At 40.9% G+C, this 19,345-nt stretch overlaps 1 protein-coding gene across 5 annotated transcripts in view; it reads right to left on the reverse strand.

Moving 5' to 3' along the window:
- Positions 1–9,315: 9,315 nt before the first annotated feature.
- The window catches only part of PLEKHH1 (pleckstrin homology, MyTH4 and FERM domain containing H1), a 288,947-nt gene continuing 278,917 nt past the window's right edge, over positions 9,316–19,345 (reverse strand). For all 5 annotated transcript variants that reach the window (XM_033951458.1, XM_033951455.1, XM_033951456.1 and 2 more), the window contains 3 exons: positions 18,406–18,492; positions 15,210–15,356; positions 9,316–12,118 (listed from right to left, as the gene is read on the reverse strand). In XM_033951458.1, coding sequence (XP_033807349.1) covers positions 11,927–12,118; positions 15,210–15,356; positions 18,406–18,492 — 426 coding nt within the window. In that variant the 3' untranslated portion in view covers positions 9,316–11,926. The remainder of the gene's footprint in view (positions 12,119–15,209; positions 15,357–18,405; positions 18,493–19,345) is intronic.

Below are 19,345 nucleotides of genomic sequence, written 5' to 3' on the forward strand. Positions count from 1 at the left end.
CAATTCATAACCAGAATGCTAATCCCTCATAATACCTCTCAACCTCTTCGGTCGACCACTCAGAATCTCTTAGCTATCCCATCTCTGAAAATAGTAGGCACCAGAAGACACGATATGTTTTCCGTAATGGGTCCTCAATTGTGGAACTCATTACCTCAATATATTAAAGACGAAAAGAACCTTCTTTTAAAAAATCTTTAAAAACTTATCTTTTTAAAGACGCTTTTAATATTTAAATTTTAGACATGATATATTGTTTTAGGCTTTTAACTCTCTCCCCTCCCTTTCGTTTTATCCTTTTTTGTTTATTCCCTCTAAGAAAGAATTGTAACTTTTCCCTCTTTTCCTCCCCGATTCATGTTTGTTTTAATTGTAAGATTCATGTTACTTTGTTAGTTTTTTTGTTGTAACTTAGTTTCTTTTTTATATGGTTGTACATCGCTTAGCAAATTGAATAAGCGATTAATCAAATATCAATAAACTTGAACTTGAACCAGCGCAAGCAGCTTCTCCGGCCTGCTACTTACTCTGGTGTTTGCTTACCCTCTGATGTCATTTCTTGGCCCCGTGACCAGGAAGTAAGTTTAGAGGGGAGCTAGGACAACGCGAGCAGCAGGCCGGAGAAGTTGCTCATGCTGTTGAAAATGTAAAGAGGTATGGGGGTGAGGTTTGGGTGAGGAGGGTGTGATTGTGGTGGTGGGGGGGAGCGAAGTAGTGCTGGCACCCACACGAAGATGGTGCTAGGGCGGTCTGTCCCCCCACCGCCTCCCCCTTATTATATCACTGTCTCCACTTCATTGTCATTCTCCTTCTGATATAACTGGCTGTGTTTGAAAACTTCCTTTATCTGTTGGTTTCCCTGTAACTTGTTCTTGGTCACAATAAATCTTGTTTATTAAATTTGATTATACATATACAAACTTTCCTGCCATGAATAGCCAAGTGTTTTACAAACTAAAGTATAAAGAGAGGAATGCCAAAAATTGGAAAGGAAAGTTCAGAAAAAGGGAAAAGAAGCAGAAAAGTGAGACAGCAGATTAGAGGAGAGTGCTAAGGGTCCACAGAGTGGACAATAGATAAAGGGGAAAGTCACAGGCACTACAGTTCTCCAGGTCCTTGCACTGATCTGGCATGTATGTTACATAGAAACATAGAAATAGAAGGCAGATAAGGTCCACGGCCCATCTAGTCTGCGCACCCCAATGACCCTCCCCTACCTTTCTCTGTGAATAGATCCCACGTGTCTATCCCATTTGGCCTTAAAATCAGGCACGCTGCTGGCCTCAATAATCTGAAGTGGAAGACTATTCCAGCGATCAACCACCCTTTCAGTGAAAAATAATTTCCTGGTGTCCCCGTGCAGTTTCCCGCCCCTGATTTTCCACGGATGCCACCTTGTTGCCGCGGGACCCTTGAAAACAAGGGGGCATCCATGGAAAATCAGGGGCGGGAAACTGCATGGGGACACCAGGAAATTCTTTTTCACTGAAAGGGTGGTTGATCGCTGAAATAGTCTTCCACTTCAGGTTATTGAGGCCAGCAGCGTGCCTGATTTTAAGGCCAAATGGGATAGACACGTGGGATCTATTCACAGAGAAAGGTAGGGGAGGGTCATTGGGGTGGGCAGACTAGATGGGCCGTGGCCCTTATCTGTCGTCTATGTCTATGTTTCTATGTAACATACATGTTAAACATAACTCCTGAGCCCAAATGGTGGATTTTGAGTGGGACCTTAAACTTTATAAGGGAAGCAGGACATCAACCCAAAGTTGAGGGGCAATACAATAGAAAACACTATGTTAAACAATTAGATTAGGAAGTCAAGAGTCAAGAGCAAGCTGACATCTGATGGGTCATTCATAAAAATAAATATTGTAATTTAGACAAAATAATTTAATTTTCCTTTTAGATCGAGTTTTGTAGTAGGCAAGTGCAGACTGTGCTTTTGATATAACAAATTGTTTCCGAGGATTTTGGCTTTAACACTTTAGCTTTACTGTAATTGTTTTTTCTTGTCAATGTCTGAATTTCATATACTACTAAAAGAAAACTATTCCTTCCCATATAACAAGGCATTATTTTAGCTGTTTCTCAAAACACAATAAGATCAATCTTACATAGCATATTCCGTCAAACTCTTAAATTGTAATTTAAAATGCCTTCATTAATTTTAGATACAATACTCAGTTATGACTCTTCTCTGATCTCGCAGAACCATAGTCAACAGGGCACTGGCAGCATGATATGATATTTAAATGTAGAAATCAATACTGCTTTAATCTTAGGATAAAGATGTCTAGAGATCTAAATATCAGAAAATCTATTCTGGACTATGTGTTCTAGATAGATTGTAATCATTTCCAAACATGAAGCTTCAAATGGTTTCCTATTTTATTTTATTTTTTTTTGTAATTCTTTATTGATCTTCAAACTAAAACAGTGCAATACAAATAAAAGAACAATAATTATTACATACATTGCACTATTAACTGTACAGGTAACATATATATCATTCAAAATTTTTTAGTTTTCCTACTTTTATTAGTAACTTAACATAGCATAGGACATAATATGTAATGAAAAATTAAGTTATCCAAGTGTGACTATCAATATTTATTTCCCTCCCCCCCCAACCCCCCTTGGATGTGTAAAGGTAAGTGAGCCGAAGAAAAGATAAATAAACATTATTATAATTTCACAAATTTAGTCAGTGAGCTCCATACTTTATTAAATGCACTACTAAATCCCCTACACTCCGTGATAATTCTTTCATATCTGTATATAGTACACACATTCACCCACCAAAAAGTGTAACTTATTCTGTCATTGTTTTTCCAGTTACTCGTGATCAATTGAATAGCTATGCCTGTCATAATCATAAAAAGATGGTTCTTATATTTATCTAAAGTGGGTTTAACATGTAGTATTGTTCCACATATTATAGCTTCATATGTTAGTGGAACATTTGATTCAAGAACATGATTTATTTGTCCCCAGATTGACTTCCAAAATATAAATATCAAAGGACAAAAATATAACAAATGATCCAAAGTCCCTATATTAATATGACAATGCAACAAAAATAGCCATGTTTGTCTCAAAGATGCTGACGCTGTGCATTTCAATCTCCAAGTCCAAATTTGTGGCCAACGAGACACAGAAATATACTGTTTTATCTCGATGCTCCAGATGTATCTAAGACTATTTTTTGGCTTCTTATTAAAAAATCCAGAAATCAATTTATACCACTGGGCAGCCTGATGTCCTATTACAGGGGTGCCCAACACGTCGATCGCGATCGACCGGTCGATCGGGAAGGCAACGCCAGTCGATCTCGTGTTGCCGTTCCAATCGGCCGGCCGATCAGCCTTCCTCTCCCCAAGGTTCCCCACCGGAATCTCCCCAAGGTTCCCCACGCACACTCATTCTTGCTGCGCCCTTCCTGCCCGACTGTGTCTTCCGACTGGGGGATGAAGTCACTTCCTTCGGGAGAAGGCGGGAGGGAGGTCTAGGGAAGTCACGACCCTTGAGAGCTGAGCGCCGGCTGCCCCTGGCGGAACTGACAAGCCAGGCGGTCGGGAGCAGGAGGTGCTCTGCCCAAAAATGCCGGAGCTGCTGCTGCTGCTCTGACGTCTTGAGCCTGAAAATGTGAAGTTGAGTGTCCTGCTAAAAAGAGACTGGAACGGCTCTCATGGAAGACTGGCTTTTTTTCTTTTCTTTTCCTCGGCCCTGGGGATCCAGAGATTTGGGCCTGCAGAAGCCTAACGCTGACCAGCATTCCTCTCCCCGACATCAATTCTTACATCGGAGAGGAATTTCTGGGCCAGCCAATCGCTGCCTGGCTGGCCCGGAACTTCCTCTCCGACATCAGAATTGAAGGGGAGCAGAATGCTGGTCAGTGCAAGGCTTCTGCATGCAGAGCTTGGGGGGCGGTGGCTTGGAGGCCTGTTCCCCGGTGGCGACGGCAAACCTAGTGGCTTGGGGGAGGGCAGGGAGAAAGAAACAAAGGGGGCAAGCAGGGAGACAGAAAGAAAGTGGGCATGGAGAGAGAGAGAGAGAAAGAAAGAACAGGAGGCAGGGAGAAAGAAAGAAAAAGTTGGGGGAGAGAATGAGGTATGGAAGAGAGAAAGCATATAGGAGGCTGAAAGAAGGAGTGGGCTGAAATCAGAAGATGTCAGAAGAAGTGCAGCCAGAGTGAAGTGAGAAGAAGTCAGAAGAAGAAAGTGCAACCAGAGACTCATGAAATCATCAAACAAAAGTAGGAAAAATGATTTTATTTTCAATTTAGTGATCAAAATGTGTCTGTTTTGAGAATTTATATCTGCTGTCTATATTTTGCACTATGGCTCCCTTTTACTAAACCACAATAGCGGTTTTTAGCGCAGGGAGCCTATGAGCGTCGAGAGCAGCGTGGGGCATTCAGCGCAACTCCCTGCGCTAAAAACTGCTATGTGGTTTAATAAAAAGGGAGGGGCTATATTTGTCTATTTTTGTATGGTTGTTATTGAGATGACATTGCATAGAGTCATCTGCCTTGACCTCTTTGAAAAAAACCCGGAATATGAATGATAATTAACATTTTCTCTGCCTTTCAGTGTGCTTTGTGAGGGTTTTAAAATTTTTTTATTGTTGGTAGATCATTTTGACTTGGTCATTTTAAAAGTAGCTCGCAAGCCCAAAAAGTGTGGGCACCCCTGTCCTATTAGATCAGTTTGGTAGCAAAGGATCTGCAGGCTAAAATAAGTTTTTAAATTTTTCCATTCAGGGAACCCACTCTGAATGGCCTCCTTCAGCTGCAACCACCTACCTATATTGTTGAGATTTTAAAATTCCAAATGATTGTTGCAGTTGTGAAAAATCAAGCAGATTTCCATTAGATATAACATCATCTAATGTCCGAATACCTATCTGCATCCAATTCTTCCAAGCGATCTCAGCACTGCCTATTTGAATCTTGGAGTTTAACCATAAGGACTGCAAAGTAGATTTCAGTATGGGAACATCTGTTAATTTATCAATAAATTTAATTGTTTTCCATGTGTCCAATAAAATCACATTGTCCTTAGCATAACTAGGTATTCTGATATTTAATATATGAGACAGTCGCATTGGGGACATGATTTTCCATTCCAGATATAACCAATCTGGCTGATATTCCAAGAGCTCAGGGAGGATCCAATACATACCTTGATGCATTATATAGGCTTGATGATACCTATAAAAATTGGGAAAATTTAACCCACCCTCCGCAATTGGTTTTTGTAGAGATACTAAAGCAATTCTTGCTTTTTGTAAAAGGACCCTTGAAAATAAACAGGCAACATACCCATTTGGTAACAAATTACCTGCAAGATCATCATTTTGACCATTTGAACTCTCCCCCACCAAGACAAATGTAAAGGGTTCCATTGCTCACACATTTCCGTGACCTTTAATAATAAAGATTTTTCATTTATTTTCATCGTTTCTTCCAATGTATTTTTAATCCATATACCTAAATATTTAATACCATCTTCCAAATAAAAGGAAACGCCTCAAACAATCCTTTTACAAAATGTACATTTAATGGAAGAACCTCAGATTTACTCCAATTTATTTTGTAACCAGAGAATTTTCCAAATTTATTAATCAGATCAAGTAAACGTGGAATGGTATTTTCAGGATCTCTCAAATGAAGCAAAATATCATCTGCATATGCAGAGACTTTATATTCCTGACCTGCATAAGGAATACCATGGATCTCCTCCGCTTGTTTAATAGCCAATAAAAAAGGTACCAAAACAATATAAAACAGCAAAGGAGATAACGGACATCCCTGCTATAATCTAGCAGAAGGGGAGCTATACAAGGTTTGAATCATTTGTATAAATCCAGAACCAAAACCAAACCATTCCATAGCCTGATACATGAAGGACCATTCTACTCGAACAAAAGCTTTCTCTGATCTAAGGATACAGAAAAGGCCGGATCATCCAATCCTTTTGTCAAATTTAGCATATGAAAGACCAATCTAGTATTATTTGAAGAATGTCTATGAGCAACGAACCTTGTTTGGTGAATACCAATAAGGGAGAGCCTGGGCCAAACAAAGCTAATAATTTAGCTAATAATTTACCATCTACATTAATCAAACAAATTGGCCTGTAATTAGAAACCAACAAGGGATCTTTATTTGGCTTTGGCAAAATAATAGTTAAAGATTCAGCCATTCGAGGTTTCCTATTTCATTCATCAGTCCCAAGTATTTAATGCAGTAACATTGCTCTAACTTAATTATCTGAAAGTGTATGTTCATCCAGTATTAATAAAAACATTGAAGAATTACTTATCACAGACAGTTCGGTGTCCTTGTGTAATGATGATCCACAGTGCTGAAGTGAACTCCAAAACTTGTGTACTGTAATCATTGTCATATACCTGACTAAATTGGTTTTTGAAAAGACTGCTTTAGGAATTGGTTCACAAGTACTTACACACTCCCCATGCTGTACAGATCCTAACACATTTCCCTATCAAGATTCTGTATGCTCTCGGAGCTGCAATGCTGATATCTTTTTCTTTATATTTATGAAATTTTCAAAGTAACAAAGATAATTTTTCTCTTTTTCTAGAAATATGAACAATTTTTACAGTTAGTCATGTGAAAAAATTAGGACACCCTATGAAATATTCAGTTCTTTTTTAAGAAATGTTCACATATTGATGTCAAATCTTTTTTTATTTATCTCGGGAAAAAAAAGGTAAACAATAAACATTTTCCTTGATTTACTCATGAAACAAAAGATATCCACAAAAATGTGCATTCTAACTTGAGGATTAAATTAGGACACCATCACATATCCTCCCTCTTAAAGTGGCTCAAATCACACTGGTGTATCACATCAGGTGCACATGATTAGAATATCATCACTCAGCATTATGAAGGATGTTTGCCCTAATTTAACCTCAGACATTTAGTTTGGTGTGCTTATGACTTCTGCAGTGAGAGTGAACACCATGGTAAGATCAAAAGAGCTGTCTGAGGCCTTCAAAAAGAAGATTGTAGCAGCTTATAAGTCTGGTAAGGGATTTAAAAAGATCTCGAAAGAATTTGATATTAGCCATAGCATGGTCCAGAAAATAGTGTACAAGTGGAGGACTTTCCAAACAACTGTAGACCCCAGGATCCCAGGCTGGAGCCAGTTCAAACCCCGTCTCCGACCCTCGGCAATGATAAACCCTGCTGAATGTACAGGGACCCCTGTTGTGGCTCAGCAGTCAGAGCGCCGTTCCTGGGGTCCCAGGCTGGAGCCTGTTCAAATCGCAGGTCCGCCAGTGCAATGTTTTATTATGAGGGAAAGGAAAAAAAAAGCAATCGCCTCCAAGCCTCTGCATTGAGATGCATTATTAGTAGGAGGGGGGGGGGGGGGAAAGAACAATTGCCTCTGAGCCTCGGCAATGATAAAGTCTGTTGAATGTACTTCCTTTACAGCAGTGGTCTCAAACTCGCGGCCCAAGGGCCACATGCGGCCCGCCAGGTACTATTTTTAGGCCCTCGGTATGTTTATCATAATCACAAAAGTAAAATAAAACAGTTTCTTGATCATATGTCTCTTTAGCTATAAATGACAATATTATTATTAAGATTTAGCCAAAAGGAAAGATTAAACTATAAAGAGTTTTACCTCATGCAAAATTGGCATTTCTTTAATAATTCAGTAACTATTTTTTCTGCGGCCCTCCAAGTACCTAAAAATCCAAAATGTGGCCCTGCAAAGGGTTTGAGTTTGAGACCACTGCTCTACAGGGACCCCTGTCGTGGCTCAGCAGTCAGAGCACCCGCCCTGTAGTCCCCGGGGTCCCAGGCTGTAGCCGGTTCAAATCCCAGGTCTGCCAGTGCTATCGCCCCTGAGCCTTAGCCATGTGATGCATTCTTATTATGAGAGGGGGAAAAAAAACAATCGCCTTCGAGCCTCGGCAATGATGAAGTCTGTTGAATGTACTACCTCTACAGGGACCCCTGTTGTGGCTCAGCAGTCAGAGCACTGTCCCTGGGCGTCCCAGGCTGGAGCCTGTTCAAATCGCAGGTCCGCCAGTGCAATGTTTTATTATGAGGGAAAGGGAAAAAAAAGCAATCGCCTCCGAGCCTTGGCAATGAGATGCATTCTTATTATGAGAGGGGGGGAAAAAAAACCAATTGCCTCTGAGCCTCGGCAATGATATAGTCTTTTGAATGTACGTACTTTGAATTACGCACTTGTAAGTATGCACTAAGTACGTACTTATAAGTACGCACTTCTAAGTACGCACTTCTAAGTACACACTTGTAAGTACATACTTAGAAGCATGCACTTTTAAGTACGCACTTGAAAGTACACTTTTAAGTTCGCACTTCTAAGTACGCACTTGTAAGTACGTACTTTTAAGTACGCACTTGTAAGTATGTACTTGTGAGTGCGCACTTGTAAGTACGCACTTGTATGTTCGCACTTCTAAATATGTACTTGTAAGTACGCAGTTTTAAGTACGTACTTATAAGTAAGCACTTGTACTTGTAAGTACATACTTGTATGTTCGCTCTTCTAAGTACGTACTTGTAAGTACGCACTTGTATGTTTGCACTTTTAAGTATGCCCTTCTAAATATGTACTTGTAAGTACATACTTGTAAGTACGCATCTTACATAGGCTCTAATCTAGGCTCCTACTTAATAGGCACCTAGATTATCCGCTTAATTAGGAGCCTATGTAAGGTGCGTACTTATAAGTAGGTGCATTGGAGCCTAGTTGTTGCAAGCTGGGGAGAGATTGTGTTTTCCCAGAGTCAATACAGCCTATAATTAATATGACCATACGTAAGGTGACCATACGTCCCGTTTTGAAAGAAAGGGGGGACGGAGAGACAGAAAGTAAGGGGGATGGAGAGAAAGAAAAAAAGGGGGGATGGCGAGAGAAAAAGTTTGACTCATGGAGGGACGGAGAGAGATGGGGAATGAAATGAAGTCTGGGGGCGAGGAAGCATGCAGGAGGCAGAAAGAAAAATTGGATGCACAGAAAGAAGTGGAACCAGAGACTCATGAAATCACCAGACACCAAAGGTAGGAAAAATGATTTTATTTTCAATTTGGTGATCAAAATGTGTCAGTTTTGAGAATTTATACTTGCTGTCTATATTTTGCACTATATTTGTCTATTTTTCTATAGTTACTAAGATGACATTGCATATTTTAAAGTCATCTGCCTTGACATCTTTGAAAAAAACCCGACTCGTAAATGATAATTAATATTTTCTCTGAGTACAGTGTGCTTTGTGGTTTTTTTTTAAATTTATGGTTACCATTATGAATTAATAAGATATTGTGTGTACATAAAAGAATGAATGGAAGAAATTGGGGGCGGAGTTGGAGCAGGGTTGGAAATTAATAGATGTCCTGTGTTGATGAAAAAAATAAATGGTCAAGTTATTTATAACTCACCAGTACCAGAATCAGATCTGGTAATGGCAGTTTATAATGTAACATAAAAGGGATTCAAGATGTCTGAATTATTTGAGTATGTAAATGTACAGAATATTAGCTCTTTTATGGATAAATGTACACATATTCATGTACCTGTGAAATGCTAGTCTTCTGTACATTTATGTACTCAAACAGTGCATAAATCTGGGTGCTGTGTTCTAAAACTGCCCTGTCAGTGGCTGCCGCTAAATGTGTAAGCCCATTTGAATATGGCTTTATTGTAGAGATTCCAAGTGAATCTCAAAGCATTATGGGATTTGTAGTGCCTGATCCTGCCCACTGAAATCAGTGCTACAGGCCCCATATTGGCCCAAGATAGGGGGGGGGGGGTCTCATAAGCTCCAGCCTGGAACTGGGTAACCTAGTATCTCTGTATTTGTAACACTCTTCAGACTCTGCGATAATACACTGATTTAAGGCAGCAGTTTACTCCATGGACATGGAGTGTAGTGAATATCAGAGCCTATATTTCATTAAATGTTCATCTACCATTTTTTTTCCACACTCAGTTCTAATTCCCTTTGGAATTACATTACTTGAGGATGACCTTTTTTGTATCATATCACATCTCTTATTGACTTTAACATCTCTTACACATTTTAATCATCTTTTTAGCTAAATAGAATAATTAGAGAAACAGACTCCCCTGCAGTTCTGCTTTGCGCACAGCCTGTACCAGAACATACATTAAGGGTCACATAAGGTAAACTAGCAATCTGACTGGTTGATTGCTCTAAGGCACTATAATTGCTAATTCTAGTTGGTTAAACTAAATGAGAGGCCATTAGGAAAACGGGTTTGTTAGGGAGCAAATAAAATCCACTGGAAGGCTGGAAGTAAACTTCTTGCAGGGAAACGTAGGGCTCCTTTTACTATGGTGAGTTAAGGCCTTAACGCATGGAATAGCGCATGCTACATTGCCCCGCATGCTAGACCTTAATGCCAACATTGAGCTAGTGTTATGCTAGAAGCGTACCGTGCGGTTTAGCGTGCAGTAATTTCGTGCTAAAAACGCTAGCGTACCTTAGTAAAAGGTGCCTTCCCCAGCTTCATGACTTTGAAAAGGTGGCTGGAGGGAAAGATGGTTTGGAGGTAATCTACAGCCATGGGTTAAACTAACCCAGTCACTAGGGCTAACCTAGAGCTTATGATTTACATTCAGAAACAGTACTGATTACATACAGTAACCTTGTCAAGCAGCAGTAGTGAACAATTTTAGTATGTACAACTGGTAAGTGGTTAACACCGTTAATCTGTCAATGCTAAGCTACATATGCCCTTTCAAGGAGGCTGTCGTCATTTCATTCCTCTAGGACAGGGGTAGGCAATTCCGGTCCTCGAGAGCCAAAGCCAGGTCAGATTTTCAGGCTATCCACAATAAATATGCATGAGATAGATTTGCATCTCAAGGAGGCAGTGCATGCAAATCCATCTCATACATATTCATTGTGGATATCTTGAAAACCTGACCTGGCTCCGGAATTGCCTACCCCTACTCTAGAAGACTAGCACTTTATACTCGGATCAAGTGCTGTACCTCAATCCAGCAGGATTGGATATCGTTTTACAGAAGCATAACTCCACTTCTATTGTCTCCTTGATAAACCCTCCAACTGTAAATATATACATCAGAAACAAATATGACATTTCTGTTCTCTGGGAGGAGGCTTTTCCCAAAATGATTCATGACAGTGGTGGATTTTTCCCTCTGACTACCCCCTCCAACCAGTGGGGAGGTTCTCCTTTCAAAATTGGGCTGCCATGGCTCATAGGGTTTCTCTTCAAAGTCTTCAGAAATTCAGAAAGCAGTGTAGGCTCACCCTTTGCAGTGATGGGGCAGCAGCCCTTACATTGCATATTGGGAAATACACACCTGATCACACTGCTGTACATAAGTTTTACCAGGTCTTTCTTGGGAGTTCCAATATCCAAAAAACCATATTGAGTAAGCCAGAGACATCTAACGAATCTTTGGTGACACAGCTCTTGTTATGGAATAGCAGTATCCCTTTAGACATTGGGAAGCTGTGTAAAAGGCAGAGGGATCGGTGTTGTCTTTTGGGCCACAGCCTTGATAACTGGTTTTGCTCCAGCCTGACGCATTCTCAGCTAGAGTTGGGCTTGTACTCTGCCTGGCTGGCTCGCCTGGTGAAGGATGTAACAGGATGACCAAAAACAGCAAAATGAAAGGGTTTCTTTCTCCATACTTTCTTCTCCAAACTACATAACCATAGCTTTGTGCAAGAGACAGAGCTGTACAGCAGTTTCCATATTGATTCAGGCAGTGACACAGAAGCTGCTGAATGTTAAATGATGAATAAAACTAGCTGGGTTTTTTTCTTATAAATAAAAAATTCACAGTGCTTCTTTTCCGAGTTATCACCAGATTCAAGCAGTCATATAAATTTTGAGATGTAAAAAATGAAGCGCTCATAGGAGTGTAGGTCCTTTGGTAGTGCGTGCCACAGAAGGAATGAAATTGCGACTTTCCATTTCCAAGACCTTTTCTGCAGACATGGTGCTCAAAGGTGGACCAATGTTCTGTGCTGGTGGTGTCAGAGACAGTAGTTGAGATGCATAGTAGTTAATAAAACTGGCAATTAAAAGTGTCAGCTCAACTATCTGTAGGAAAGAGAAACCAAAGGAAACAATGATGTACATTAAGATATTTCTCAGCTTTTGCTGTATATTCAGTGATATTGACACACTCCTTTACCATTTAGAAAGTATTATTCATTATACATTGTTTATGTATTCCTAAGAAGTTTTCTTCAATTTCCGGATGTCTCCAGAGGCACCCAATTAAGGAGAAAATAATTTTTGAAGTTAAAAATTAGAGTGGTGGCTCTGGAGGCATCCTTCTATTTAAAATTTCCTTGTAAGTGCCTTGTTAAATTACAATATAGATATTCAAGGCACTCACTATTAAATTATCCTCCAGAGAAATCGATCACAACCATAGTAATTAGGTGGCTATTACTATGTTCAAACAGCAACCATTAGAATTTGTCCGTCAATCACTCATGGTCCTCAGCGATACCACCAGAGACTCAAAAGACTCTCATAGTCCGTGGCTTTAAGTGTCCTATGCTCATCGGACCAATTTAATTTTATATTTCTTTTATACTATTTTTATAAACTTAGCTTAAATATTATTTATTAAATAATACTTAGCTTAGTGGTCAGAACAGGGATCTCGAGCCAACATGTTAGGTTTTCTCAAGGCAATAATCCCTAAAAGATAAATGTAAATTTTGTTATATTAAAAGACCATCTAGAAGCCATCTTTGGATGATGGCTGTGTGTTCTTGAGTTGTTGCTAGGAGCAGGACGGTGAGTTTTATATTAATAAGTAGTTTAAATTCTGAATTAATGGATGTAAGTCAATACAGTGGTACCTTGGATTACGAGCATAATCCGTTCCAGGAGCATGCTCGTAATCCAAAATGCTTGTTTATCAAAGTGAGTTTCCCCATAGGAAATAATGGAAACTCGCTTTGATACGTTCCCCCCCACCCACCGAAGCCAGCAGTGCTGCTCTCCCCCCCCCCCCCCCACGAGAACTAGCATTGTTCCCCCGAAGGCCCCGCGATCTGGCACCCCCCCCGCCACCATCGGGAAGACTCCCCCCCCCCGCCGCCATCGGGCACCCCCCGCCGCAACCTGAAGTCTCCCAAAGCCTGCTTCTTACTTTAATGTAGCACTGGAATGTCGGCCTCCTCTTCTGTGCTGGCCTTGAGCATGTGCGCATGCTCAAGGCCTGCGAGTTCACGTTCTCTCTGAGAATCTCGGAGAGAACGTGAACTCGCAGGCCTTGAGCATGCGCACATGCTCAAGGCCAGCACAGAAGAGGAGGCAGACATGCTGGTGCTACATTAAAGTAAGAAGAGGGCTCTGGAGGACTTCAGGTTGCGGCGGGGGGGTGCCGGTTCGCGGGGGAGGCGCTCGCAAATCAAGACGTGCTTGGTTTCTGAGGCGCCGATTTTGCGAATGTTTTGCTCGTCTTGCAAAACACTTGCAAATCGGTGCACTCGTAAACCGAGGTACCACTGTATAAGGTTCTGTACTTCTAGATGATCTTTTAATATAACAAAATTTACATTCATCTTTTAGGGATTATTGCCTTGAGAAAACCTAAATGGGTGAAACATGTTGGCTCGAGATCCCTGTTCTGACCAATAAGCTAAGTACTATTTAATAAATAATATTTAAGCTAAGTTTATAAAAATAGTATAAAAGAAATATAAAATTAAATTGGTCCGATGAGGATTGGAAACTTAAAGCCACGGACTATGAGAGTCTTTTGAGTCTCTGATGGTGTCGCTGAGGACCATGAGTGGTTGACTGAGAAATTCTAATGGTTGCTGTTTGAATATAGTAATAGCTTGTTAAATTACAAGACACTGAATTTGTGTTTTGGGACCCAATCCAGTTGCAACTATTTTTGGTGGCTAGAGAGACAACATGATTACTGTTTACCTAAATAGATTGAGGAATAAAATGATTGAACCCTGATTAATTAGTGAATGGATCTACGTCCACATTTCACTGGACTTTGAACCCATTCCATTTTTTTTTTCCTTAGTTTAATATTCTTAGAATATGAAGTATGTCTCCTCAATAATGTGGGCTTGAAAAGAAATTATGAATTGATGTGATTATTATTGTAAAATTGCAATGATTTGTCTTTTTCGTGGTTCATTATGTAAATGTAATGATTGAAAATTATAAAAAATTAAAAAAGGAAGTTTTCTTCATTACAAAGCACTTTTTGTTTCAAGTAAAATTTTCCTCCTGCTAAAAATGTTTCGAACAAGAAGCAATTGGAATATACCTTTTTCGTATCAGGGTGCTAAAGTAAGGAATCATTTACCATTTAGCATGAGGCAATTAGATTCTTATATAGGCCCTCTTTTACTAAGGTGCACTAACCGATTAGCGCGCGCTAAAGGCTAACGCATGCATGTTAGTCTATGGATGCATTAGCGTTTAGCACGCTAATTCGATTACTTGATTGTTGTATCTTAATTACTTTTTTTAACAAGCTGCAATTTCTCCAGTTCATCTTCTTTGTTATCTACACCAAATCTTAACAAACAGAGCAGAATGTAAGAAATTAGATTTGATTAGATTCCAGGTGTGTTGAGTTCCTATGTTTGTTTGCTACCTTCTCCTGGCTTTCTTATGCCAACATGAACTGGACCTCTGAATTTATCAAAATGTCAAGGATTGTGCCTCCTATTTACTCCCCTATGTACCGTATTTGCTGGCATATAGGATGCACTTTTCCCCCCCTCAAAATATGCTTACAATATGGAGTGCGTCATATGCGCCGATAATTAAAATTATGAGCTGAAATTTCAGTCAACTTCTGATTTATATTAATATAGCCGCTGCCAAGCTCTGCACCCTGTCTGTCCTACCTCCTCTGCCGCTGGAATCCATGGTGGTCCAGAGGTGCAGCGGGCAGCAGCAAGCTTTCCACACTCCTGCCCTGCTGCTAACCTGGTTGGTCGGTCGCTGCCTTGGCTGCTCAAAGTTCTGGTTTCTTCAGCAGCTGAGCAGTACCGAGCAGGGGCGCACTTTGGTACTGCTGCTCGGCGCTGAGCGGTTTCATGAATGGCTTCCACGAATTCTCATGTTTTGTTTTGATTATGCGTGTTTTCTTTGTGTAGAAATTTTTAAAATAAATAAATAAAATAAATATGCCCACCTTTGGTTTTGCCATGTTAAAGATCAGTTTTTCAATGGTGGTTTTTCCAGAACTTCTGTCCTTTGTCTGTACAACTACCAGCATAAAGTCATCTTGACAGCCTCCAAAAGTCATCACAGAAGGGTATGGGTAGGACTCTTTCAAGTGCTAGAGAAAACCAAAAAGTAAAAATGAAGTCCTTTCCATCCCCTTGTGTTAATTTCAATTTGCCATATTAGGCAGCATACGCATTATTTTATAGAAATATATTAAAAACAATCAGTTTACTTTATTTAATTTATTAACTGTATTTATAACCCACCTTATTCCAAGGCAGGGAACAACATATAACACATACCTGTACACATTTAAATACACAAAAAACAAAAACAACAAAAAAGCTGTTCATATGTGTTAGCATCCTGGGGTGTTGCAGGTCTTAATACTATTTGCAGTTCTCTCCCTCCTTTTTCTTGAAAGGTCTTTTTGAGGCAAAATCTATAAATGGTGTCCTGATTTTAGGCAGTGGTAGGCGTCCTACCGCTGTCTTAACCAGCCAGTTGGGACGCATGTTTTAAGAAAAAACCTACCCAAGGCAGGCGGCCTACAATGTAGGTGTTTTTGTGGGTCTAGGGAGACACGTAGGAACATCTAAGTTCGCCCAAGGCTGGGTATAGACGTGGTTTCACCCAGAAGTGGCCTTGGACGAGTTTAAGCAGCCCTAGGCATCTCCCTAGAGCCGCAACAGACGTCTGAAATGTAGGCCATTAAAATGCGATCAGCTGAGCGGCCACGGCAGGGTACCCCAAACCCCACTGCAAGTTGCCCACTCCCTCCTGCCGCCACCCCCAAAACTGTCCATGACAGGAGGGATGCCCAATTCCTCCTGCCGCCACCCACATAATACCCCCCCAAACTGTGATAAGCAGAAGGGATGCCTACTCCCTTCAGCTGCCAAGCCTGCCTCTTCACAATAATGTGTCTTCTCCTTCCCGAGGGGCCTGCCTCCAAATGGCCAGATAACAAAGGCCAGAATGTACTGGGAAGAAGGCCTAAGACTCCAGTTGGCCCAGGTGCCCAAGGCTGATTGGCTCAGATGCTTAAGGCCTCTTCCAATCAGGGCCTTAGACTCCTCCCCCTTATATCCCAAGATACAGAGGGAGGAGCCTAAGGCCTGACCCAATCAGGGCCTTAGGCCCCTCCCTGTGCATCACACGATGCACCAGGGAGGGAAAGGCCCGTCATTTTGGACTACGGGCCTATGAACGGGATGGACTGAGCTTCCCTCCTGCTTTAACTTCTCTGAAAAGGTATGGGGGGTTTTGAGGACCTCTGGTGGCAGGAGGGAGTGGGCATCCCTCCTGCCTTTTTGGGGAGGGGGAGGGTAGAGGATGTTTGGGAGGGGGAGTGGGCATTCTTCTTACCATTTCTCTAATGTGTGGGGTGGGGGAGTCATGGCAGGAGGGAGTGGGCATCCCTTCTGCCATTTCGCTGCTGTGGGGAGGGGGTCAGCATGGCAGGAGAGAGTGGGCATCCTTCTTGCCATTTTTGTGTTGCACAGAGGGGGGTGGCGAATGGCAGGAGGGAATGGCCATCGCTTGTGCGGGGGGGGAGGGGGATTCCCTGGTGCCGCATTCATCAGGGGTCATTGGTGAGGGCCGTCATCAGTTGGGGGGCTTCTTTAAAAATGGGGCTGATATTGTGCATTTGTAACACACACAGCATCTGTGCCCATTAAAAAAAAAAAAAAAAGGTTTCCTGCCCCGAACAGCTAAGTGGCATGAGGCTATCCCCTGTCTCAGCTGTTCAGGCTTCCCCTGATGGCTCTGCGCATGTGTGCGAGCCACTCTTACAGCGATCCATCAGATCAGAGAGTCAGGGATTATGGTGAATATCCATGTGAATCATTTGTATGCAAACCTTTTAGTGCATCAATGGCTCTTTCTGAATCAGCCAAAAAATTGGATCGGTGCAGACCCACATGGTCTTACCAATCCTCTTAGTGCATCTAGACCTCTATAAAAAGGTTTACCCAAGATGATATAAAGCAGGTACAGTTTAACATAAAAAATTACAATTTTATTAATAGCATAACAATAGTAAAATGACCAAATAAACAAAAATATAATAAATGATTAGAAACAGCAATATTGAAACCTAATAAACACTGGCTTTTACAAAGACTGGTAAGCTTGACTTCAGAGTTGGGCAAAATAGTAGAAACAATGCTAAAAAATAAAATTGTGGTACATGTAGACAAATATAATTTAATGAGATAGATTCTGTCGAGGGAGATCTTGCCTCACCAATTTGCTTGACTTCTTTGAAGGTATGAATAAACTTGTGGATAAAGGTGAGCTGGTTGATGTAATGTATTTAGATTTTCAGAAAGCTTTTGACAAATTCACTTATGAGAGGCTCTTGAGCAAATTAAAGAATCATGGGATAGGTGGCAAAGTTCAGTTGTGGATTAGGAATTGGCTATCGGATAGAAAACAGAGGATAGGGTTAAATGGCCATTTTTCTCTGTGGAGGATAGCAAATAGTGGAGTGTTGCAGGAATCTGTACTAGGACCAGTGCTATTTAACTTATTTATAAATGATCTCGAAATTGGGATGACTAAACTGTTCAAAGTTGTTAAAATGCATGCAGATTGTGAAAAATTTGACAATTTCCTAGAGGAAAAGTCCATAGTCTGTTTTAGAGACAGACATGGGGGAAGCTACTGCTTGCATGAAATGTTGCTGCTCTTTGGGTTTTGGTCAGGTACTAGGGACCTGGATTGGCCACTGTGAGAATGGTGAGAGTTCCTAGTCTAAGAATTACCAAATTTGGATGGGGTAAACCAGTGAAAAAATGCATAAAAGTTAAAAAGTGGGTCAGATCAGGTTGAGGGTTCCAGAAAAATAAGCTCCCCCCCCAAAGTGGCCCAATGCATTTTTATGGGAGAAGCTGTTTCAGCTTCTGCAGCATAGAAATTTTGATACAAGTTATGATATTGTTCCCTTCAAACTGCCTCTCCTTCCCCATTCATTTTGTGAATGTAAAGGGAAATGAGGCAGGGAGAAAGGAAGCCTGGTTTCAAGGGTTTTTGTAGATGACTAAGCACTTTGCGAGAGGTTATATAAACTTACAGTACATGGTTGCAGCAACTAAATAAGGGATACAAAAATGACCTAAAACAGGACAAAGTAAATAATGAGTTTGTCATCATACCATAGTGCTATAATCCAGTATGCTGATTCCATCTTCATTCACAGCGATCCATACTGGGGTATCTTCCAAGGGAGAGGGCAGTAAAGGCTTGGGCAAAAGAGAAATTTTATTTAAACTTTGGTAACACATGGTTATTATAGAATTTATTGTGAAGTTAGTACATTACTTCCTTATTGTCCATGCCAGGTCAGTGAATTATGTCAACTTCAAGTTTCAAGTTTATTTCGTATTTGATGGAGCAGGAGAAAAAAAATTCAAAGCCGGACTTCATTTTCCTTATAGAGGGCTGGTGCTCTCTTTATCTCCTCAGAATTCAGTATGTGTTTTGAACCTGGTACAGACATGTGGCCTGGTATAACAACTACGAATAGGCTTTTCCTGGGAAGGCTGTAGACCCAGATTCCTGGTAGAGCATAGACTGACAGACGAGGAGCTTGCCTCCTTAGAAAAGAGATAATGCCTCAGTGGGGAGCTTGTTTAGGGAAGAGAAGCTGGTGATCCTCATTTTTTTAGGCTTGATCTTTATGTAGGTCTCAGATGGGCCACAACAGATAGTAATATATAGGGGAATCCTATATTCCTGGGTGGTCAGATCTTCCCCCACAACCCCCTCACCCCACCCCCATAGTGCTTCCTGCTATAACCGTTACCTGGAGATGGGATCTTGTTAGACTGAGATACCTGATTCTAGTTTTAAGGTGAAAACAAAAAAGTATCATTTTTTTGCCCTGCATCACATAGGAGCCCTTACGGTTGTTCAGCTATTTACTGTTTTTATCCAGTTGTTATCCATCAGGTTTTCTTCGAAACATGGACCGTGTTGGGTCTGGCCTTATCTGTCCTTTTCGATACAAACTGTTTTATGATTTTATTTTTATGTTTGTCCAATAAAGATTTGGCGTCCTTTATACCATTACTGCAGTTTTCGCTTTTGTTCTTT

Source organism: Geotrypetes seraphini, chromosome 7 (assembly GCF_902459505.1).
Source record: "Geotrypetes seraphini chromosome 7, aGeoSer1.1, whole genome shotgun sequence".
In the NCBI taxonomy this organism is placed as follows: domain Eukaryota; kingdom Metazoa; phylum Chordata; class Amphibia; order Gymnophiona; family Dermophiidae; genus Geotrypetes; species Geotrypetes seraphini.